The following is a 23,954-nucleotide window of genomic DNA, read 5'->3' as shown; positions in this document are numbered from 1 at the left end:
CCTGGAATTTTAAAGTCCTAAACCAACTTAAATCAGTGCGCTGATTGGACGTGAACTAGTGAGGTAGTGCTCAAATAATCGGATAATCCAGCGGGTTATATGCTATAAATCAATCTCCTTTTTTTTGGCACTTCAATCGAGCCAGTTGCCAATCGCCATCAAATTACCATTTTTGGGCCAGACAAACATGGCCGTCTCTTTTGTGCCAAGAATCTATTTGCTGCCGTTTTCAATAAGTTTTTGGGCCCAGGACCGCCGGCGATTTGGCAGGCCTGAGCTGCATTTCATATCAGTTGATTAGAGCTGCACGAAGGACGAACAAACGAACGAACGAACGAAGGATACGGATGGGGACACGGACACAATGGGGCCGCTGCCAAGGAGGAACTTTAATAATGGTCGCAACCAAAGGACAGACAGACGGACTGCAAATGAAACGCGAGACGCCAAATTAGTGCCAAGCAATTAGTTGGCGGCCAAATTGAAAGCAAATGAAATGCTCCGGCCCTTACAAATGCCTGCTTCAAGATCCTTACACCCATAGCAATTAGCCACGACACTCAGACCCCATTTTCATTTTCATTTTCATTTCCATTTCCATTTTCATTCCGCCAACCATTTTCATTTCGAATTCGCTGGAATTCTTGGATACTCACGTTTATGCTAGTTGCATCGCATGGCATTTGCTGTTCCAGTTGGGCCATGTTCTTTTCCCTGCTACATTTTCAGTTAATTGCATCAGCTTGGCGACTAAGACGAAATCCTTGCTCTGCGCTGCAATGGAAGCATTCAAATGGGAATGAGGTTAGCAAGTGCGTTTTGTAAAACTAATTGCAAGCTGCAATGGTTACAAGCTATAAATCAAAAGAGCCAGGGGTGTTCTTCTATTCACCAACACCATTATTTCAATGAAAACGATGTGTTATAGAAGTTCGTTTTCTTAAACTTAAATTTAGGGTTGAGAAAAGGCCTAAACAGGTTTCAAAAGTTTGATGGTATTTAAGAAAATCCATTTAAAAGACATTATTCAAGTGTGCATATCAATAACTTCAATATCAATAACTGATTTAAAAAAAAAGTATATCTTTCCATTAATCTTTTGCCTTTTTAAATATTGTTTATGGCTTTTACCTACCTTTTTGCTTTAAAGCAAATTTGATTTATCAAACATTTTAGTGGTTTTCTATGACAGAACCTATTTGTCTATTTGCAATTTGCATTTATATTACGGATAAATTTCACCCCATTAACATTAAATTCAAAATAACACACTATATTTCCATAGTATAAATAAAGTTAATTGGCGAGTTTTGAAATAATTTATATCCCAGCAGCAGCTGCTGTTTACATCATCAATAATGTATTTGCAATTTGGACTTTCAAGCGCGACTTATGCGCTGCATTTCGCCGTATGCCACATGCAATAATCCATAAAACATTAGCTTCGAAATGCTAGAAACAAAGCAATTATGCCACTCACGTACAAGTGTTTGATTGTGTGTGTGTGTGTGTGCATAGATGGCCATAATTGGCCTATGACTATGTAAATTGCGACTGGCCGCAAAGTATGCCATACAAATAGTTGAGCCGCAAATGGCATTAAAATGAAACACGCATCAACGAAAGTTAATTGGCAGCCAAGAGAGAAAGAGCGTAGCCAAAGGATATGCTAGGATGCTAAGGGAAAAGCAAACAAAGCTCTCCCACAGGCTTCGTATCAATCACAACAGAGCACACAAACAGATACAGATACAGGATACAGATACAGATACAACATCCAACGCACACACACATACATAGTTAAAGGAGAGGGAAAACTAAATTACAACCAATTTTTATTGCTGTGAAAACAAAAGGCGCAGCATATTATCACAAAATGGCGATGGCAGAGAGGCGGTGCGGTTTTTTGGGGCGTGGCTGGCTATATATGCGTCTGTCCGTCTGTCTATTTGTGCCAAGCGCACGTTTTCACACAAAAGACACAATAAATGATAACACATAAATTCGCACACAAGTTCGTAATGCCGGAGCACGCATGTGTGTGTGTGTGTGTGTATGAGTTAGGGTGTGTGTGTGTGGGTCGTATCGTTAAAAGTCAATTGTAAACTTGCACGCTCTAAAGCAGCCTCACAATCTGCAACTATTCACGCACAGTAAAATTACAAATTATTAAAACATACATAAATATTAACTATATTAAATTAACTTAAAATAATATGACAGAACGTCTAAACTATACAAAATTAAAAACATTTTTTCAATTATATTGCTCATTACTTTTATACCAAGTTTTTTAAGACCGTTTATTTTTTAAGTCTCTTTCAGTTTTGACCTCTTGCTTCATTCGATTTACCACGCACTTAGCGAAAGTTAGTCAAAAAGCATTGAAAAAAATTACGAGAGTTTTACTATATAAAGATATTATATTCTTCCTTAGCTGTGATGCTAAAAGTTTTGCTATAAACTACATATATTTCGGTTGGAGATGCTAAAAGAACATTAAATTAAGTTATAGCTCGGAAAACTTTATAATCTCTAAATTTATTTTGTTTAATTATTTTAAGCCAGTTTCTTTTCTGCGTAGCGCCACGCACACTACCAAACTGCGTCGCTATGACTAAGGCAGATCGAATTATAATGCAAGAAGCAACCGTCGCAGGACCCCAAAGCTCCGCACCCTGAACATTCTAAACCCTCCCCCCCCCCACATACCGCTCCCCGCCCGCAGGAGCGCGTAATGCCACCTTATCAGTGGCATTCAAATCAGAGCATAAACACACGCACACAATCGCGCGTATAGGCGCTGCAGCCAAAGAAAAGCACTGAAGCGGCAGCTGGATAAAAGTTACATTGACATTGCCCAGCGCTCGTTGTATGTGTGTGGTAAGAGAAGGATATGCCAGGATAATGTGGCCAGCGAGAGAGAGCGCCTGCGCTGGTCGGCTACCAACAAGGCATAAGAGTGGCTGTGATAGACACGCAGAGCGCGGCGTTTGAAAGGATTTTCTTTCCATTTTCCTCTTTGCCGAGCCGCCCATTTTTCCCGTTTCCCCCATTTTCATTTTTTTTTTTTGTTTCTTGCTCGCAGAGCCGAGTAAAACGTCGCTTTTGTTTTTGGCCAGGCTTGTTGTTTACGCTTTGCCGCATATGTCGCTGCCAATGTATTTAATTGTGAACTGCGCACAAAAGTAGGCAACGATAATTTCTGCTTACCCAGTGCCACACATCCTTGCCACTTACATGTTTGTGCATGTGTGTGTTGTTTTAGGGGCGTCTGTGGCTATGTGTGTGCGTGCGTGCGTGTGTGATTGTCTCTTATTTATTTATTTTGTTTGCTGTTCTGGGCCTTTTACAGGCAGTCGCTTAATGACGTAACAATTATCTTTGGACGCATGCTTATGGCACTCACGGGTGCGCTTACTGCAGCCCGAGGTTGCCAATTGAAATTGCCACAAGCCCAAGGCACACACACACACACACACACACACATATTTTGACCCTCACTTCGTACATGTCACATTATGGCTTAGCAGATGCCTCGTTTTGTGTATGCGTTATTGAAAAGTTTTTCAATTATGGAAGAGCTCCTTGGATGAGCTCCAGTCCATTAGCAGGCAGCGGAAGCTTAACTCGATGAAACTCCCTAATTGACCGCTCTCATACCGGCGACCCCTTTAGCACCCCATGGCCTAAACGTTTTGCAAATAAACTATTTTTTATTCATAAACAACAGCAACAACAGCGTGGCATACTCTAAACGACCACTTAAGTGTGTGCCCCATCAGCAGCAGCAGCAGCAACAACAACGGCAGCAAGCACAGCAGCAGTGGCAACAACGATGTGGCAAAGATGCAAGTCTTGCACGTGGCGAAATTCAAACGCAACTGACACACATTCGCTTCAGTACTAGTCATTGCCAATTAATATGGATACTATAAAGTGAAAATATATCCATATACAATATATAGATAATTAAAAAAAATATAGATAAAATAAATTGTACGTATTTTTAAGTTTTAAAATAAATAAGGCCAAAGTTTCATATCCTTTGTGAACTCTAATCATTTCTATCTGCATATCATCCTAAAATGCACTTGTCTTTTTTTTTACATAAATATTAACAATTTAACGAAATTTGCCTTCCTGTGCTCCAGAAATTGTTATTTATACAATCCACAAGCGTGGAAGTTATAAATTTTGTTGCCGGTTTGGGAAAACCCTTCGCACTCGACCAGAACAGAACCACATTTCCCGCTGTGTACACCACCCACTGCCACACATCCGGCGACGTCGCTGTCGTCGTCGTCCAGAGCGCATGAATGGATGAATGAATCCCTGAATCGCCACTGGCAGCCAGACAAGCCAGCATATGAGGGGCGTGGCCAGGACTTGTCCCCATTGTTGCTGCGGTGGCTGTGTTGCTGCTGGTGCCGCTGTTGCCGCTGTTGCCGCTGTTGCCGCTGTCATTACTCGACTCAACTCGAGTCGTTGTTTTTGTTTTCCTGCTGCTCTTTGTTGTGGACGCTGGCTGGTCCTGTCGTTCTCATCTAAGTGCATGCGAAGAGGGCTCCAAAAGTTCATCTTTCTTTTGAATTCCACATTTCCCCGTTGAGTTTTGTGTGGGCTGGAGTGCATGGCTTGTTGCTGTGGGTATGTTGATGCTGCTGTGCCATTTGTGCTTGATTATTTTTGCATGCAACTGGCAACTGAGTTCCGGGGCACCTGCTCATGACCAAGCGATGTAACCCCACCGCAGCTGCACTTTGTCTATATATTTTGTTTGTTTTTTTTTTTTTTTTATTTTCATGAGAGGTATTTGTGTTGGCTGCGGCCATTTGCAGGCCATCTATTTGAAGTGCGGCTCTTATGCCGAATTTATGCAGCACAAATTTTAGGGCGCTTAGCCGCCGGCACCTTGACACATTTTAGCCCTGCGGAAGAGGCTGGTGATGGGGCACCAGATTAACCTTGAAGCGACCAGGCAAAAGAAGAACACTTAACGCCCATCGATTGACAGGCATTGAGAGCTTCTCTTTTTTTTCTCCTTGCATTGAACACAGAAACAGGGCAACAGACAACAAAACATTTGTAATTAAGAAAGTTTTCAGCTGAAAAGCACTTAAATGAAATTTTAATTTATTTCTAAAATGCTGCCATCACCAATAGTCAAGGGGGAAGTCAGGGCGCAATGGAGCTAAGCCAACGGGGGAAGAAAAAAAGAAAATAGGAAAACACAAAAACAAAAGCCAAGGCAGCTGGAAAAGTTTTCCAAAGTGACAGGGACAAACGGAGAAAGGGACATGGACATGACTGGCAGACAGACAGTTGTCGCTAGAGAAATTATCTGAGAGCAGCCAGCAAGGAGCAAAGAGCAAGGAGCAGAAAACATGGAACAAGCAAGAGTTGAAGGAGCCGGAAAACCTATTAAATATTTAACCTTATCGCAGTCATTTCCACGGCATCAAGCCGGAAGTCTCAATGCGGCCAAGAAACCATTGCGGCCAATCTGCGTGTGCAATTGCCAGTGGCAGCAACAACAATTGGCAGCGTTTTAAAAAGCGCCTCCAGGACACGCCGGCCACATTATGGCGTCCCATGAAACGCTTAAGCCATCAGCCATCAACACAATGTTAGGTAATTAACCCGGCTAAATACGATACGACGGCCAAATTATGCCAGCATCCGGCTAAGATGGAACGTGTGCTCCCTTAATGTCCTCCCATTCCTCGCAGTTCGGCATCCTCTGGGGGGCGGGAGCAACCGATGATAGCCCCCTGATTTTCACTCTAGATCCACGTATTTATCTCGTCCCATCTCCAGTGGCAAATACAGTTTACTCGTTTTCTTTTATCTCCAACCAGTGTATGTGTTAAAAATTGATTTGAGACGCAGAGAATTGCTGTATTTGGTTATCGTATACATATATAATGTATAAAAGATAAGATATGATGTGGAGATAATTTTATAGAAAATTGAAGCTACTGACTTCCGGTTCGGTAAGTACATTTCGTTCTTAAGGCATGTGAAAATATATTGATAAATTAATGAAAAAATAACATAATTACAAAGTGCAGAAATTCTTAATATTTGTTGTTTTAGATATAAGGACATTTGCACGTTTCACTGTACTTTGGCATTCCTGTACAACGATTGATATTAACTTCTTATCGAAGGCTATTATCGTGATTAAAATGTTGCAAGCTTTCAGAGCCATTAACAACTGTGCAGTGTTCTTATCAGCCACAGTATGCAGCCCCCTACACCCACCCACACACCAAGTAACCCACAAAGGACACACGAAGAGAGAGAAAGAGAGAGAGCGCTAAAGAGAAAGTGCGTGTGTGTGTTTGTAGTAACGTGGTGTAAGTCCAGGGAAGAGACAAAAGAGAAATGTGTGGTTTTCTGTGCGAGTATATATGTGTGTGTGTGTGTGTTGCTATTTTACCACAAAAATGAGAGACGGTAAACAACGGACTTGACAACTCTTGGCTCCTGCCTGATGGTGATGGCTTTGGCTGCCGTCTGTGGTAGCGCTCAGCTCGCAATTCTCTCGAGGAGACGAATACGAAGACCGAAAATCACCCATTATCCAGTTTTATTTTATCATCAATTTTATTACACACAAAGTAAAGAGGCGCAGCCGAGCAGCAAGTTGATGATGTACCAGGCTATCAACATCAATGAAAAACGGCAACAACAACATCAAGAAGCGAAAGCTAGAGAGAAAGCGTCACACACACACACACGGGCACACACGCAAAGAGAGATGCTGAGAGGCGAGGATACAAAACACACGCCCTTTTGGTAGGAAAAGCCAAAAACTGAACGGAAACCGAAACTGAAACGGAAACTGAAACACTCGATTGACGACTTAGTGGCTAAGCTAATGCTAATTGCAGTCGTACTTACTTAGGGCTGCATCTATGGCTCCTTATCCTTATCTTTATCCGTATGCGTATCCTTTTTTTTTTTTGCTATTTGTATGTGTATATATATATATCCTGATCCAGTGACCGGGGCGAGGAATGTTTGTTGCTGAACACTTTCGTTTGCTTTGTATTACATTGGTATTATTATTTGGTTGTAAACTTTTGCTTTAGCACTTGGTTTCTCCACTTCTCAGCTTGGCATTTCACTCACTCGAGACACTTTCCTGTAGAAATCAAAGGATTTTCTTTTAAGGGGCGGTCCACTATGATTGTGCTGCCACGGATCTCGAACTCCTCGCACGGGTGGCAGTCGGGCGACTAAACGCAAATCACCTCATCTGCTTACGGGCCATAAAATAAATGTCTTACGAGTGCGCCTCAATTGACCGAACAATAAACTCAATTTGCATTGAGCTCTCTGCATTTGTGTGGGTGCGGATGATTGTGCCGTCTTGCGCTTGATTGAATCAACAGCAAGCAAGTGAACAGATTTGGATTCTGTTTAGCTCTCGGACACTTTAACAACATAGTACGGAGTACACAGTCGCACTGGATTAGTGCGCTTAAGTGCGCTTAAGAGGAGCCTTTTTAGCTATTTGCCTCCATTTGGCACTTATTCAATTGAGGCATTTTGGGGACATTTCGAAGATGCCAAGATGCGCCACCAGGAGCGAGTAATTATGTCCGGCAAATCTCGCCCAGGAAAACACAAGTGTCCAGCTAACGACAAAGACCTTCAAGGGCCGCTAAGTAGGTCGTCCTATATGGTTGGTCTACATGTATATTTGCTATACCCCAAACAGAGTGTTTGTTTCATACATCTTTTCTTTTACGTGTTTCACCTTTTGCTTTACGAATGAAATCATTTACCATTCTTGGTCTTTTGGGATTTAATATTGAATCCTAATTCTAATTATTTTATATAAATCGCTTTAATGTTAGTTGAGCACAAGTTTTAGTATGTCTTTATTTTACACCCATTTCACATAGTTACTTCCGCTACTTAGAAAACTGGTAAAAATCCCTTTAAAAAAATTCACAAATCTGGTTGCTTTGTGTTTCCCTTTCTTTGATTTTCAATTATATTTCTCGCTTTTCTTTGTCTGTTGTTGTGGTTGCTCTTTCTTGCTTTTCCCCATTTTCACGCTTCTTCTTGCTTCTGCTCTTGTTTTTGTTGATAAATTCGGATTTTTTGGGAGCGGCTCATTTGGTTTTCTCTTAAACTTTTCCTTTTTTCTCGCGTGGAAAAACATTTTTGGCAGACTTACTGGGGAAAATGTACGAAAATTTCATGCTTACTAGCAACAAATGTGGGAATACAAAAAAAAGTGACCATTATGTGTAGGATTGATTTTTCTTCAAATGGTTTTTCTTTTCAGGTTTTACTGAACTGAAGCTGCGGCAACTGATGACGCGTAGTCAACATTTAAAAATTTAAAGAAGCAAAATCTGTCTTTGTTTTGGCAATTCTTGGAGTTGGTTTCTTTGGGCATAATTTGAATTTTCTTTAGCTTTCCCAAGCACCGCACATGGAAAATGCTTGCAAAATGGCACACTGACCACATATAAACACTCGCACGCACGCACACACACAGCACACAAACGCACACATACACACACAGACACACACGGGGATTACAAGTTGGCAGAACAGTGGCAGCGAAGTCAGCAGCGGCATCGACTGCCAACACAATTTCCATTTGCCTATTCCGCTTTTTCACTTTGTTGTTGTTGTTGTTGTTATTTGGCCAGAGGATGTGGTGTGTTGTTGGTGCCAGGATTCCTTCGATAAGGACTATTTACCGAGCCAAGTTTCCTTTGAGCCGCCGTCGCTCTCGAGTCGCAAATTCACACTGAGCCGGAGTTTTGGATTCGGTTTTGGATGCTGGTTGCTTCGCACTCGGATGCTGCTGGTTGTGCTGCTTTGGTCTTCTGCCGCCGCGGCCAAGGACTCAGGCGCAGGCTGTCGGCGCAGAAACCATCGCCCCAATTCTCTTCGCCTTGGTCCTTTTAAGAGAGCCGGAAGAGCGCGTATTAAGTGAAGAGCGGAAGCGCGTGGTGGATTAACCACTTGAAAACCGTGGCGCCCGCACTTCAGCAAATGCGTTGCAAATGCACACATTACGTCCACTTGTAATTAGCGGGCTTAATGCACATCAAGCATCCGCTTTTCGGCGGATATAGGGAGGGAAGTCCCTGCGACAAGCCTATCGAGATTGCAAATCGAGTCGAGTGTTGCAGCGATCAGTATATGCCTGACACCGATCAAGCGCTTCAATGACTTTCAACGATAGTGTAATATATCGGTATAACTTACAGGATTTTAAATGAAAAAGCAACAAGATTAAACTCGTTTTAGAATAGCAATTAAATGTTTAATTTTCGATTGACTTTATAAATATTTAAGTTAATATTAATAATGTAATATAAATATCAATATACTAGATTTCTTGATATTTATGCGTAGAGCTTTGAAAGCATTGTATTGTTTTACACTGTTTACAATGCTAGAATATTTTTTTGTTATAAATATTTTATTAATAAAAGTCTTAGCATAGTGCCTGGGCACAAATTTGCCCAACTAAAATATTGCTGAAGGTTATGTTAACCACTTTTCAAAAAAAGATTTAAAACCTATCGCATTCGCTTCATTCGACGTCCATCTCTAAGTGTGACCCTTGGATGTGGCGATTGTACGGGCTATCGATAACTCCGACGCGACAGCGACGCGGCAGAGAAAACTCGTTGATGCCTTTCGTTTGACTAATTTTATATAACTTTCGGAGTGACAACACGGCCGACACATAAACAAAAAATATATCCTAGCTTGTGAATATTTAGGCACACACTTCACACACCTGCAACGCGGCCTGCAGTTCCAAATTCTTCGTGTTTTCGATCAAGGTGTTCCAGGCGGTAAACAAACAACAGCAACAACAGCTGGCACCACAAAAACAACAACAACACGGCGAACAACCTGTAAGACCTTGAGGGGATTTTTTTCGGATTTATATTGCGCGGCAATGGCAATCTAATCTAAATTATTCCACCAGGTGCGCTTCTGATTAACATTTCTGGTCAGATATATTCAATTAGCAAAGCGGTAGCATCATGTCGATCAGGAGAGCTATGTCCACAACGGCCTCAAAGGAGTGGCGGGATTACTTTATGAGGTCTGTTTGTTGGTTATCAATTGGCCTTATATGACTTATTGTAAATATTGCTTTTTATATCCACAGTACCCACTTCTGGGGCCCGGTGGCCAACTGGGGTATTCCGGTGGCTGCTCTCGCCGACACACAAAAGAGTCCCAAATTCATCTCCGGCAAAATGACATTGGGTAAGGATATCCCCCCTTGGGTTTTGGCCTCCATCTGGCATCCATACACGCGCGACTGGCATCGAAAGTTTTCGCTTAAGATGTCGTAATCAGAGCCGCTGTGATATGTTCTAAACAAATCACTCTATAATGCCTGATAAGCCAGATACGGAAACTGTCGAAACGTCTGCCGATAAGATTGCACAGAGAAAAAACTAAGCACAATTTGTCCATTTTACTCCATAATCCGATTCCATCGGAATAAGATGCCAGCGAGGCAATATGCACATAATGTAATGGAAATTATGACAAATTTTGCTTATAATTTGTCCTGTGCCTTTGCCTATGTAAATAAGTCTCCCAGAAATGCTTATCCTCGATCTTTTCCAGCTCTGACCCTGTACTCGTGCATCTTTATGCGATTTGCCTACAAGGTCCAGCCCAGGAATTGGCTGCTCTTCGCCTGCCACGCTACCAATGCCACCGCCCAATCGATCCAGGGTCTTCGCTTCCTTCACTACAATTACGGGTCTAAGGAGCAGCAGGCGTAAATGTAATCCTTGCCCCGAAATCCACTTCCCCGAGACGCGACGCGCGAAGCCACTTCAAATGTTTACCCAACAGCAGCAGCTATCGCAATTTACTGCCACCACACGCAACGAAGATCTAGCAAATTGCACTGCCGCAATCCCATTCAAATCAAATCCAAGTGGTGGAGTAATTGCCGTGAATCACACCCGCACAATCGGCTGAATCTCGAATCGCGAAGTTGTCGTGCCCCAGTAGCCGTTTTCGCTGGGGTCAAATTCCAATTCCAATTGAGTCTATACCCAACTTGTTACTTTGCCCATTTAGTTAATTCCGTTAGGCAGTTGATCAAAATTTTAAGTCGGTGCAATGCTTAGATTACGATTATATGAATATGGTTTAAAATCCAATAAAAGATATCAAAATCTAATTTTGTCTAGTGTCTGTCAATACAAAATGGTTGTAATAAAATTGTAACATTTAATCATTAAAATGAAGAACGTTATAGAACCCATTCAAATATACAAAGTTAGTTGATTTTGTCACGTTTATTGAAACATGCTTTTTATTCAAACAATTACGGTTATATAAGTTGATATCTGTAAAATATACATTTCAATTGTTCTTAACAATAGCATATTTTTTTGTTGACATTTTTTAAACTTTTTTTTGTTCATCAATGGGGTTAAAACATACGAACTCGTAATCATTTTTTTGTTGTGCTTTTTTTTTTTTTGATTACGCTTTGGACGAAAAACATATCCGTGGGTATAAAAATTTTTTAGTTTTCTCAAACATAATAAAAGTAAAATTAAAGTTAAACACTCCTCGCGCACTATGGGCGCCATCACTATGCCTAATAAGTGGCTTAACTGATGTCCACATGGAAATGGAAATTTGATTTCTGCTTCTCGACTTCTTCAACGACAACTTAACTAACTAAACAATTGGATGACGACGATAGGTACTATGACAGGCTTATGCTCCGCAATTTCTATTCTATGGCTACGAGAATCTCAGTCCTGCTCCTGCTTAACGTAAGTGCTCTTCTGCCGCTGGCGCTCCATCAGGTACTTCTTGAACTTCCGTTCCCGGGAGGCCACTTCGTCGGCCCGGGCACGCAGTCGCAGATTCTCGGCCAATAGCGTGTCCTCGGCGCGCTTCTCCTCCTCTTCGCGCACCTTCGTCTTCCGGCGCGATACGCGGCTCGCTTCGTTGTTCTTGAGTCTGTCCTGGTAGGCCTTCCTCTCCTCCTCGCTTTTCATGCTTGACATGAGCACGGGATCGGGACCGTCGGCATGATCCTTGGCAGGGCGACCGCGCTTCCGCTTGCCGCTGATTCCGCTGGCTGGCGAAGGGCTGAACACGGACGTACTGGCTGTTGAATAGGCGGGCGAGGTGGGAGCAGTGAGGAAGCCACCATAGCCGGTCTGGCAGGTGGGCGCCGCACAGCTGGAGCTGGCTGAGTAGTTGCTGTGTGGTGTGTTCGGCGCCGAGAAGTCGGTGGTAGTCTCCTCTTCGGCACTGCGTAGATCCTCTACGATGTCTGCATGGGTGCTGCTGCTGATGGAAGTGTTGCTGGTGCTGGTACTGGTACTTGTGGTGGGAGCCTCGAACTGCAAATAGGAGAGATTAAGTAAATTAGGCTGTGCTGGATATTTCGACTTCAAAAGAGCTGACAATTTTTCGGTACACCATTTAATCTGTTCTTTACAGATACTTACCCGATCATCATTCAGGAGCTGGTTGATAATCTCCGGTGTGGTCGGACTGAATGCTGGAGCTAGCTCGGTTTTGATCTGGAGCATCAGTCGGCTGCGCTTGGTGGGCTGCGACTCGACCGGGGCCGGAGCAGAACGCTTGATGTTGGTAATGATGGGGTGTTGGATGGGGGCTGGGATGGCCGCGGCGACGTCACTGCAACTGCTGGCAAAACTGCCGCTGACGTCCTCCACAAGGCCGAAGCCGAGCTCCTGGCTGCTGGTATAGCTGATGTCGAAGCTGGTCATGTCGGCGAGCAGGGGCTCCTCCGTGATGAATTTGGTGGTGCTGGATGTGGATGTGGCCTGAGAGTAGGTGGCGAGATAGGGGTCCTCTGAGCTGGTGAGCATGGCCGTTGGCTGCGAGTTGTGGAATATGTTGATGAAGTCCAGTTCCTGCTCCTGGTTGATGTCGATACCGACGCCGGACATCGATGACATGTCGAAAGTCTCCTCCTCGTTAAGCAGGTCATTCAATTGTAGAAAGTCGTCGTCTAGGTTGTCGTTGTTCATCCCGTCCATTGCCGGACTGAAGGGATCCGTCTTCTTGCCCTCAAGCTCAATCAGATCCTCCTCGGCAAACATGTTTATATCAAAGTCAAGAATATCCGTCTCAGTAAAAATCTCCTTTCCGTTTTCGCTGTTGCACGTCGATGACGTTGCTTCTATGTCTTGCAGGTATTCTGTGATAAAAAAAAAACATTTATTAGTACAAGTCAATTAATATTGAGGCAGATCGTGCTAAATGGGTGTGCATAAATTGAATTTAGTTTTAGGTAAATATATATTTTTTTTTTGGAGAAAAGGGTAAGATACCAGCAAATTGATTGATTGTATAAAATATTCGAAAAATAATTGTTATTTAATATATATTTAGTTTTCAAAGTCTCAACTATCTAACTGAATTAAAGTTACAGCGAGTACGTCATTGATTGAACGCAGTGTCACTTTAGAGTTATTCTAGGCGATCCATACATAGAACACCCTGTATTGTGCAAATTTAGTTGTGAAATTAGCCAAGAGAAAAGGAACAAAACAAAATCGAAATGAAAATAAAAAATAAAACCAGAAAAACAAAAAGTGCTGAAAGAGAAATTAAAATCTATTACATCTGTTAATTTGTGCAAACTAACAACAACCAAAACGTGCGTATAGCCAAATAAAATAAAATTATTATTCCATTACTTTTTCACCAATTATTCTGATTCGAAAAAACAGTCTAGTTTTTTTCTTTCCCTCTCTCTCTCTCTCTCTCTCTCTCCCTCTGTGCCGGGTGCTCAGCCAGTGACGCATTGCGCGACAACAACGACTGACAACAACCACACAAAAATCGGACATGATTTTTCCTGCTCTCTTTGAGCACCGTAGTGACGTAGTGAGTGTGTTTGTCATGTTAGGGGCTGACCATAGACAAAGTCTTATTTCTTTCAAGAACAAAAACATAATTTTTTAGAAAATAACTGGCATGTAAATCTAAAAATGAGAAATGCAAAAAGAAAACAAAAACAGTGGTTAAATATGGGGCGATCGCGTACAAGTGTAAACTAATTGCAGTCCCATTTTGAATGAAAACCATAAAGACTTTTATTAATTTTAGGTTTCACCAAATATTTACCTTTGCTGTCTTTTAAGCGGTTCCGATTTTAAAAATCGGTTCAGATTTATCCGCGGACCAAAAACACCTCTTAACGCTGCAACGATTGAATCCAAACTGAATTGGGGCTCAAGTTATTGTATATCTCTAGTAAGAGAGCCGGCCTGTACATGTGCCTAACAAACACAGACACAGAACAGCTGTCGGCGCAACAAGTTAGAAGGCCATCTCGCTCACACTCTCAGATTCTCAGAATGTGGGAGTTCTCTCTGCTCTTTCTGTCTCTTTCTGCATCTGCCGGCTTTTTTCTACATAGATTTTTGAACAACATAGGCCGTAACTAAGTTAACCATTCGGATTGCACCAATACAATTGCCTCTTGAATTTCACCAGAGCGGGGAAGGTTCGGGAATATAATATTGCCATTTATGGAAGTGGATCTGCCTAATGAGAACTGCGTTTCCCGGAAAGAGGTGCACCAATCGACCTTAAGTTTACAAGATCACCAAAGTTGAAAGAATTAATTTTTTTATCTAAAAACAAAAGTGAAAACTCTCAAAACAATAAACAAAAACGGCAGTGAAATACCACTTTCAAACAAACAAAATTTATAAAATATTTCTTAAGCTGTAACAGTGCGCATTCGCAATGCATTTTGCCAAAAAACAAACGCACACACATGTATGTGTATGTATGTATATGTACACATAGAAAGAGAGATCAGTCGAGTTTATATGTGTGCTTCCGTCTCTTAGGCGCTTATTGGCTGAGAGAACTTGATTCAAGTCAGAGCGAGAGAACAAACAGGTGTCTTCGCTTGTCGCACGCTATTTTTCTCGCTCTCTCAATTTTCGCTCATCATTCTTATTGAATTTCACAATAAATATTGAACTAACCTAAGAGAGACAGTGAAACAAAGAAGAATTGGCTTTTGAAATTAAATTAAACATTATGTTACCCTTTACTTCTAGAATACCCTGAAAAGTAGTATCATATTGACTAGTTTTCGAGAGAATATTGAGTAAAATATTGCATTAGCCGGCTAGAAAAACGTGCGCCAGAATTTGGGTCATGAATCAGCTGTTGCATTCTCTCGATTCTGACGTCACAGACCCGACGAGCCCCTCCGTTTAAATGGAAAGGACTATTTATGCATCAATGATGCAATCCCAGCATGGGACGCGGAAAACGGACTTATTGTATACTACGAGTAACTGATCATGCGAAGTGTGTAATTTATTGTTTGTACTATGGTTTTAATTCATTTAAGAATATTAGCAGATCTCATAATTTGCGCAATTCCTTTGCTAAAAATCGAGGCGGCCAACTCATCGGTCACGAATTCAATACGGATAGCAATTATACATACGTGTAATAAACTAATTGGTGTTACGATTTTAACTCTGTTCTGATTGGACATTTTCAAAATGATGACCTATACATATTAACATCCAAACACATATTAGCGAGTTCTTTATCAGTGGTCGTCGTAATGAAAGATACATATGTACTATACATATTCATTCAAAGCTTAAAAACCCGAATTGTTTTCTTAACTGCGCCATCAGGTGGGAAATGCACCTCAAACGCAAACGAAAAAGTGAATCATCGCGGAAATTTAAAAAAGAAAACTGTCATAATTTCTTCTATCAATTAAAAACATAACAAGGTATGTGTATCTTCTTATAAAATGCCTCTTTTACACCAACAATAGTGAAACCCAATGAGCAGAGGGACTTCTTTTGACAATTCACATTACAGAAGTATGTACATAAATATATGTATGTATGCACATATGTTGGCTATCTTAATATATGAATTTATATAATTTCCATGTTTGAAATGACACGGCTTGTATAGTTTATCGGCCTGGTGACCGCAGAAATTTTTCTCCCCTCGCTTAAAATTGAGAGCGTAAAAAATTTGCTTGCTTGTGTGAGTATAATAATAATCGTGCGCACGTGTGCGTACTTGCTAGGCGACGATTTTCGAGCCGAAATCAATTTTGGCTAAAAAAGAGAGAGTCTGGAGCGAGCTCTAGGGCCAGCCAAAAAAAAAATCGTGTGCAAAAAAATCCTATGGCGTCACGCATCTTTTTATTCTAGTGCCTTTGGTCTAGTCTATGTAAGAGATATCGAGAGCATGTACTTTATCCGGGTTACGCAGAAATACAGAATCACATTTTGTTCGGTCTAGGTCAAAAGAACAACACTTAAGAAAACCCCTTTCAGAAATAATGACAGTCTTTGAATCTCATTTATGTACATATGTACATATGTATGTATGTTGTGACAGTTCAGGGAGAGAGGAAGGTGTATTATTTCCAGAGATGGAAAATAACTGTTGAAGAAAGTCTTCTCTTAAAATTTGCATTCCAAAGAAATGTATCTGGGATAAGGCTAACTCTGAGATGAAATAAAAAAAATTTATGGGAAACACTTGGGGAAAGAAGTTACCGATAAATGGAAGTACATAGATTGAATATCCTGAGAATATCGATCGTACGAGTAATTACGTTGCCATTTACCGAGAACGTGGACGGAATGGAGGCGCACTGGGCCCCCAGACCGCCCTCAATCTCTCAATCGTTTCTTTAATGGGTCATTGCACTGTGATCTTCGCCTTCGTCCGCTACGTGGTGACTGTACCTCGACGTCCTTGGCAGAGCGAGGGCGCCAGATCCTGGGGATCGTAGCCCGAGCTCGATGCCTGCTATCTGACTCTTTCTCCAACTGATTGTGAATCATTTGTTCGCTTTTTTCGTATTTAACTTTTTTTTTTGCAAAGCAACAGTAATGAGAGAGTGCTGGGTACACAGGCAACACACACACAAAACACAGTACTCACCATCAATGAACACCGGAACGTCTATCTCTTCAACTGTGGCAGTAGGCATTGCTCCACTCACATCCCGGCGGGATGGCGGCTCGTCCGCACCTGTCAGCTGGATACCAGCCATGGCTGCCAGGGTCTGTGTCTGAGGCGCGCTCGATAAAACCGGGACCGTTTGGTTCACCATTGCCGTAGTCGGTAAACCTGCCACCGTTTCTGGTTGCGATCGGGATGTTAGTGTCCCAGTCGTGGGGTACGTTGAGATACGGCACCTCCTCGCCGAACCTATCGGATTTACTAAAGAACTCGTTGCAGGCGCGGCCTGGTTGGATGGCGGACGCGTTGGTACCGACCCTGGTAAAAAGGGTATTCTGATGATGCGAGTTCGAGGCGCTCTGTGCTCTGTCCCGCTGCGAGTGCTGTTGCTGTTGTTGTTGCTGTTGCTGCCTCTGTTGCTTGTGGGCACTCTGATCAGCAGAATTCTGGGATTTGGCTTGCTGTCTATCACGATCGGTATTGTGGTGATCGTTGACGTAGGCGAATCCTTCGTAGGCTCCGTTGGCCTCGTTCTCCTCTGAGAGCAGGAGCAGTTGGGCGACGAGTATGTCCCGCCAGCCGCCGTCTCCTGGTATTTTGCGTTGTCCTCTCGGATTGTCGCCTCGAATGTGGGTGCCGCCTGTACTCGTGCTGGCTCCTGGATCATCAATATTATATCTCTGGGATTTTCGGTAGCCTTCCTCGTTGGCGTTGCCCTGTGGTTGTGGTTTGTTGGTCTCGACGGCAGCACAATGGTCTGGGTTGCTCTTAAGGATGTTGCTGGTGTTGCTCTGGGTCTGGTTGATTGGGTTGCTGTTGTTTGATTCGCTCTTGGGCCTGGCTTGGCTGGTTTGGGCTTCGACGGAGAATGCCATTTTGAACGTGGCTATTGTGTTGTCAAACAATATCGATTTCAATGCGATCGGTGCAGTTTACGGTTTGGTGTACGGTTCGTTTTCAATCGGTTTCGGATCGACAGGATATCAAAATTTATACGCAATTCGTATAATTTTTATCGATTCGGACAGGATTTGGCGATGAGTGGAGCAAGCGCAGTTAAGAGTGTTCGTAAAATTTGTTTTGATTTTTATGTGAAAGAAAATAGACAAAAGAAAAAAGATTTTGTTATTACACAGATCGAGGACGGGCAGAAGCGCGATCCTTTTTGGGGAGTACGCGCCTCCAAATATCTTGGGTTGGCTTGGGTGGGTTAGCAAATGTACAAGTGGTGGTCGTGGGCCTCGGTGTCGCAGGGATCTCGAGGATACGCCTGGCCATCGATTGTCTTAGACCATCATGTTTGACGACTTTCAACAGCTCGGATGTTAGATGCTTAGTGTGTCGAGATGGGTGGTTACGTGGTTGGTAATGTGAGTGGTGTTCTTTTCTTAGCCATTTCGTTAGTTTGTTTCCATTTTTTCGTATGTTTTTTTCCATATTTTTTTCCCATTTTCTTTCTGTGTATTTTTTAAATCTTTTCCTTTTGTTGGTTATTTTGTACATGGATTACTCCTTTTTTGTTTGCTTTTTTTTTTTGTTGGAATTACTCCTTTTTTTGTAATGGAATTACTCCTTTTTTGTAATGGAATTGCTCCTTTTTTGATTGGAATTGCTCCTTTTTTGCATGGAATTACTCCTTTTTTCATATTTTTTCTTTTGTTTTTTGTCTCTTTTCTTTTTTTTTTCATAAAACATTCTTAAAAAACTATTGGTGCAAGGACTAAGAAAGTCGGGCAATCATGAGGCATGTCTTAATAATAGGAGACGATAGGATGTGGATACTCACTTTTAATTGACCGTTAGAAAGAAACAATGAAATTGTTAGGGTCCCTCTAAACAAGCTCTAAAAGAGTCGTCGACACAAGTTCCCCTTAAACTGTAAGCAAAGAAATGAAAAACGCAATTACTTATAGGCCCCACAAGCATTATGATACTACACTTCAGTTACAATTCAAGATAAGTTTGTTTTTTACCCAACCAAATAAGTAGTTCCTTGTTTGATAGGAGTACCTTTCAAAAATATCAGATAAGGTGCTTATAGAAGCACGCCCATTTTTTTCATTTTTTTTTTTTGCGGCTGGTGCTGCGAAAAGCTCTTTCTGAATTTCACAACAGCAGAGGCAAAAACAACAATATGGCGGCCACATCGGCAACAGGTCTTTATACACCAGATGGGCGCTGCGGGTGGGGGGAGGGGGTGTCTAATCAGCAGTTGGCAACCCCCCCCCCCGCACACCGTTAGCCACTAGTTGTCACTTTGATAATTGAGGCACACGTTCGGGTGGCTATGCCATTATCGCAAACAGATATCTAGAAATCGTGGAGCCGGCAAAAAAAACAAACACCAGAAAGCAATTACCTCGGTGGAAAATTTCCCCGAAAAGCACACGCGAGCTTTGGCTAATTACACACTAATATATAGAAATCTAATCACTCGAAGCGCCCTATAATTAAATGTTTCCACAAAAATCCCCTGACAGTATAAAGTTTGATTGTATCTGTATGCGTGCGTTTGTTCGACGCAAGTGACGTCAGCAGTGCACTTAAGTAATTCAATATGGCGACTCGCGAGTTAAAAACAACAAAAGCGCCCTCTATGTACTACACTACTACTATACGTATATCTATATTACTTAGCATATGGAATGCTGATTGCTTTACACTACTACTTACATCAATTCGGTAAATGTGTCTTCAAGATTGGTGGTCTGGTTTTTTTGGAAAACCCGACCGCGAATTCACTTGTCTTTTCTGCTACGCAATAGGTTGGGTGGTTCCTGGCACCACCACTTGTGTATTGCTTCAAGTCCGGCCGTTGCTCGGATATAAAGGATTACTTTCTGGGATAGCGACAAATGTCCACTGTTATTGTTCCGCGATGAACAACAACGATTGCCAAGTCTTTACACTGGGTTTCCTTGGTTATATGTATTCTATATGTATTTTATAGAACTAACTTCACTGTGCGATCTCTGAGTCAACCGACTGCTTGGAGTATTCACTACGTTTTGAACGGCTGCTAGTGGCGAACAGAAATGAAACTGTTGGATTTGCTGTGCACTGTGAATTTCATTCGTTGTGAAATTCAAAAAGCTCCCACAAACCAGTTTGCCATAGCCAGATACTTTTCCCTATCGGTGTGTGTCGGTGTATTTCAGATAAGCGTTCGCTGTGAGCAAGCAAGAGAGCGCTAAAATTCCCTGTTGCCGCCAGATGGCCTGCTTTTATAAAATTTCCCCGGCATATACTATTTTCATATGAGCTACAAGTTGGAGGCTCTTTGTCACAGCCGGCCGGTGTTTTTCATATTTGTATGTAAGTATGTACTTTACCGAACCAAACATTGCAAAGTACATTTTAGTGAGACTAAGTATTCATGAGTGAGATATATTATAGGCATGAGTCATAATCGTTTGCTTGGGTGGACCGACCTATCACAATATCATTTCTATTAAATAATTAGATACATACATTTTGCACAATGAAAATAAATTGTATTTTTGACTTTCAATGCAAAAATATATAAAGACCTCTTTTTAAAATTAATGAATTTTTTTTATTAATATCTATTTATTCATAGGTTTTTTCATCAATATGTAAAAAAATAATAACAAAACTATTAACAATGAACGAGAAAAACAACTAAGTTTCCAAGTTTGCACAGATTTGACACTGTCAAGAAATTTTTTGCACAAAGTACTTAAGCTATCTTAGACTTATAGTTCATAAGAAATTATAATAACTTGAGGTAATTCTAATACTTTGCATGCATACCCTTAGCATTAATAAAATATTGCAGAAGTTTTTTCATTGAAAAAATAACTTTTCAAGATCATTTTGTTTTGGGATCTTATATTCTTTGGGTCAAGAACTTTAAACAAAATTAAAAACACAAAAGAACGAGGCATGAGAATGCATGGTTATACTAAATAATAATATATGTACGCATCTGTATGTATGTATGTATGTATGCATTAGCCCAAGGGAGTGATTTAGTTGGAAGTCTTTTAAATTTCAGAGCAAATGCATTCATTTTCTAGATTGTTTGGCCTTTAAAAATAATAGACTGTGAACCCCACGACAATCCAAAAATCGTTGAGATGTGAACTTGGGAAATTTCTTCACGTTCTTTCTCTTTCGTACAGCTCATTCGCCCACATTTGAAGAGAAGAGCTTTCTTGTCGTGGTATTAGTAAGCTCTCTTTGAATGTGTGCTCAGATAAAAGCTGTTGAATTCTCGAAATCGAAAAGCTCTGCGTACGTACGTATGCATGTATGTATAACAGCTTTAACTGATAATTTAGAAATCCATGAGTCATGCTGATAAATATAAAGCGCAAAATGAGCTTCAGCGGTTGGCAAAAACTGTCATCATGTGATATTTGTAATGGGCCTGATCTGCAGACACAAATACAATATAACCAAGGGGGGGGGGGGTCATTTTGATTATTTGCCCACGTCCTCTGATTTTAGCCCCCAAAGCTGAGGAGCTTAAATGCCAGTCCACATATGCGTGCAAAAATATGTGACTTTCAAACGACAATCTTGCGCAGCGCACCGACTGGCACGAGCTCTTGGAATATCGAAGACGACCATCAACAATGGACGCCCTCAGTTGGCAAATTAACAAAATAAATGGCCAACACGTAGCGATTCGTTCAATCTTTTCACGATGAGTGCGCATTTTTCGATTCCACGAAATGGGAATGGAAAGGTAGGGCGTTTTGCATGTGTAGATGAATAGCAATTGATCTACAAAGCCCCTTCCTTGTTCGATTTGATTATCTTATCTTATCACTTTTATCTGAAACGTGATCTACATATGTACATACAATATAGTGTGGTGGTAGCTAAAAGTGTATGACTAAGTTTAAAGTGATTTTTTGCAACAAGCAGTTGTCTGGCATATCCAAAAATGTGTTTTTTTAAGCTGTTTCGGTGTGCTCAGTCTCTAAAGTTTTAAATTAGTAAAGCCAAAGATTTTTGTATCTTCCCTACCATATATGCATGAATGTCTGTAACTCAACAGGTCACCATTATTAATTATTTAGTAATCATCCTAAAGATACAAAATTTAAGACTAGTTACTTAACTAATAATATAGAATAAGATATAAGACAGAATCCGGTTTAGAAACCCCATATAAATTTATTATTTTAAGCGTCACGTTTTCACATGTAATCAAAACACCTATCAAAACAACGCCCTACAAAAGTTCACGATTACTATAGGCCTATAGGTAGGTGGCCTCATCTATCTATGTATACTCGACGTGAAGTGTACCCAGTGTCAATGACACCGCCAGCAACAAAGTTGTGGCAACAAATGTTGCTGGCTTTGGGAAAATGAGAAATGTGGCCAGTAGTTGCTTACCCTCCATCATGTTGCTGCCACGTTGAGCAGGTTCCAATGATGACGGCACTAATATGATCTTGATCCTTGTTGCTCCTTATCTCCGGTGACTATTTGACTTATTCGAATCGGTTTCAAAAGAAAGTGCGGCGACTAAAGCGACGGCGGTTAAAGTCACGCTTCTTTCGTAGCAACTTGGAGCGTCGTAGGATCTTAGTGCCCGTAGTGCCACCAGTGCCGGTGCCGATCGTGGAGGTCTCGATATTGATTGAATTGTTGCAATAAAACTTATTGTTATGCCAGCCGCGCATACGCATACACATAAAGTTGTTGAGCATGGGAACCTGCTGCTGCGAATGTTGCACACACATGAAGACAACGACAGGCGAATGTTGCATGACGTTCTTAGGCGACGCGATGTTGGATTTCCCGCTTTTTCTCGACACTGCTGTTGCTGTTAGTGTTGCACCAACCGCAGGCAGAACGAACATAATATTGGGGCAAAATGCCTTTGAAGTGTTTTTCTCTTTTTTTTTCTTTTTTTTTTTTGGTACGGTCAGCTGTTGCTTCAGTGATACCACTTGTGTAGATCGGGCGTATGCTTAATGTACTCGTCAAGTGTTCGTGTTCACAAGCGCTTATCTATATAGCATCTAGATACAACTGTTATCTGAGATACCGAGATACGAAGTATATATAGAAATTGTTTGTTTAATTTTCGCCAATTTATTGCGTCTCTCGCAAATGTTTTTCAGGCTGTTAATCACTCTGAACTTTGCACTCAAAGTTGAGTTTATCTGGTACGTTTTACACGAAAAGAAATTACTGTTCTATGAATAGGATATCTTTGTAACGAGGTTCAGCGTTTGATGCCATTAAGATGGGATTCTAAAACACGTATCGAAAATTTCACAAATTCCACGCTGATTTGCACACCGAAAGCTCTGTCGTTTGCCTTGACTCACTGAATTGTTGTTCTGTTCGCGACGAAGTATTGTTACTAACTGACTCAACTGCGAGCACTGGACGGCAGCCGCTGGCCGGGGTTGATATAATTTTGCTGACGTCGTTGCCGGTTTCATTCACCGCTCCGTCCATATACCCTTTCCCCACCACCAATATATATTCACATATATTCACACACACGCGCTCTCTCAGCTGCTGTGTCTATTTTCTATGGCCGTGCCCCCAAAACATTTCCACGCGGGGATCTTTTTCTCTCATTATTTTTGTGATGCGGAGGATGGGCCACTCGGATAAGTGGGTGCCTCTACTTCTTAGATACTACTCTACTCTAAAACCCTTAGCTGGTTGAAAGCAGCTGAAAAAGGTGTAAACAATGCATTAGCATCAACTGATTTAAGTTCTGAAAAAAAAAAATTTCCATGTGCTATTAACTTGAGGCAAAGTATTACATACAACACAGTTAAGTTAATATAACAAAAAATATATATATTTTCAATAAACTGTGCAAAACGCAGACAGATTATTCATAGCCGTTCATATTATTTGGCTAGCGACAGTCTGAAAATTGCACAGATAGCATTTCGGTCTAAATTGGCTACAATAGATAAGAGAAGCTAAAAAAAAAGAATAAATTTTAC

The 23,954-nt window shown here is 41.4% G+C and overlaps 3 protein-coding genes across 13 annotated transcripts in view, besides 2 other annotated features; 1 reads left to right on the top strand and 2 right to left on the bottom strand.

Moving 5' to 3' along the window:
• The window catches only part of CG42613 (uncharacterized protein), a 48,893-nt gene extending 39,792 nt beyond the window's left edge, over nt 1–9,101 (bottom strand). For 2 of the 4 annotated variants that reach the window (NM_001260256.1, NM_001260258.1), the window contains exons 1-3: nt 8,733–9,101; nt 6,910–7,153; nt 657–769 (exon numbers count right to left, since the gene is read on the bottom strand). The gene's annotated coding sequence lies outside the window, so the exon portion shown is untranslated. Of the gene's footprint in view, nt 1–656; nt 775–6,909; nt 7,154–8,732 lie in introns of all 4 variants that reach the window. The other 2 variants (NM_001414099.1, NM_169844.4) reach the window with 1 other exon arrangement.
• A 536-nt stretch (nt 9,102–9,637) lies between these two features.
• Nucleotides 9,638–11,301, top strand: Mpc1 (Mitochondrial pyruvate carrier). 2 transcript variants are annotated; one of them, NM_001275791.1, is made up of 4 exons: nt 9,638–9,908; nt 9,983–10,102; nt 10,169–10,269; nt 10,639–11,301. In NM_001275791.1, the coding sequence occupies exons 2-4, from the start codon at nt 10,041–10,043 to the stop codon at nt 10,797–10,799; spliced, it is 324 nt and encodes a 107-aa protein (NP_001262720.1). In that variant the 5' UTR covers nt 9,638–9,908; nt 9,983–10,040; the 3' UTR covers nt 10,800–11,301. The 2 variants fall into 2 exon arrangements, with proteins under 2 accessions (NP_001262720.1, NP_650762.1); NM_142505.2 differs by having other exon boundaries at nt 10,639–11,204.
• A 6-nt stretch (nt 11,302–11,307) lies between these two features.
• Nucleotides 11,308–23,329, bottom strand: Xrp1. Of its 7 annotated transcripts, none has more exons than NM_001275790.1 (5): nt 19,672–20,037; nt 18,785–18,874; nt 16,978–17,884; nt 12,501–13,219; nt 11,308–12,392 (listed from the first exon to the last, which is right to left on the bottom strand). In NM_001275790.1, the coding sequence occupies exons 3-5, from the start codon at nt 17,663–17,665 to the stop codon at nt 11,793–11,795; spliced, it is 2,007 nt and encodes a 668-aa protein (NP_001262719.1). In that variant the 5' UTR covers nt 17,666–17,884; nt 18,785–18,874; nt 19,672–20,037; the 3' UTR covers nt 11,308–11,792. The 7 variants fall into 7 exon arrangements, with proteins under 7 accessions (NP_001262719.1, NP_650761.2, NP_732384.1 ...); NM_142504.4 differs by lacking the exon at nt 19,672–20,037 and adding an exon at nt 22,372–23,329 and having other exon boundaries at nt 11,448–12,392; NM_169839.3 differs by having other exon boundaries at nt 11,448–12,392.
• Nucleotides 16,022–16,243: a mobile genetic element.
• Nucleotides 20,472–20,852: a mobile genetic element.
• Nucleotides 23,330–23,954: the final 625 nt, after the last annotated feature.

The sequence above is a fragment of the Drosophila melanogaster genome, chromosome 3R, assembly GCF_000001215.4.
Source record: "Drosophila melanogaster chromosome 3R".
In the NCBI taxonomy this organism is placed as follows: Eukaryota; Metazoa; Arthropoda; class Insecta; order Diptera; family Drosophilidae; genus Drosophila; species Drosophila melanogaster.
Note: the sequence above shows the minus strand (reverse complement) of the source record. Positions and strands in the feature narration are given on the sequence as shown.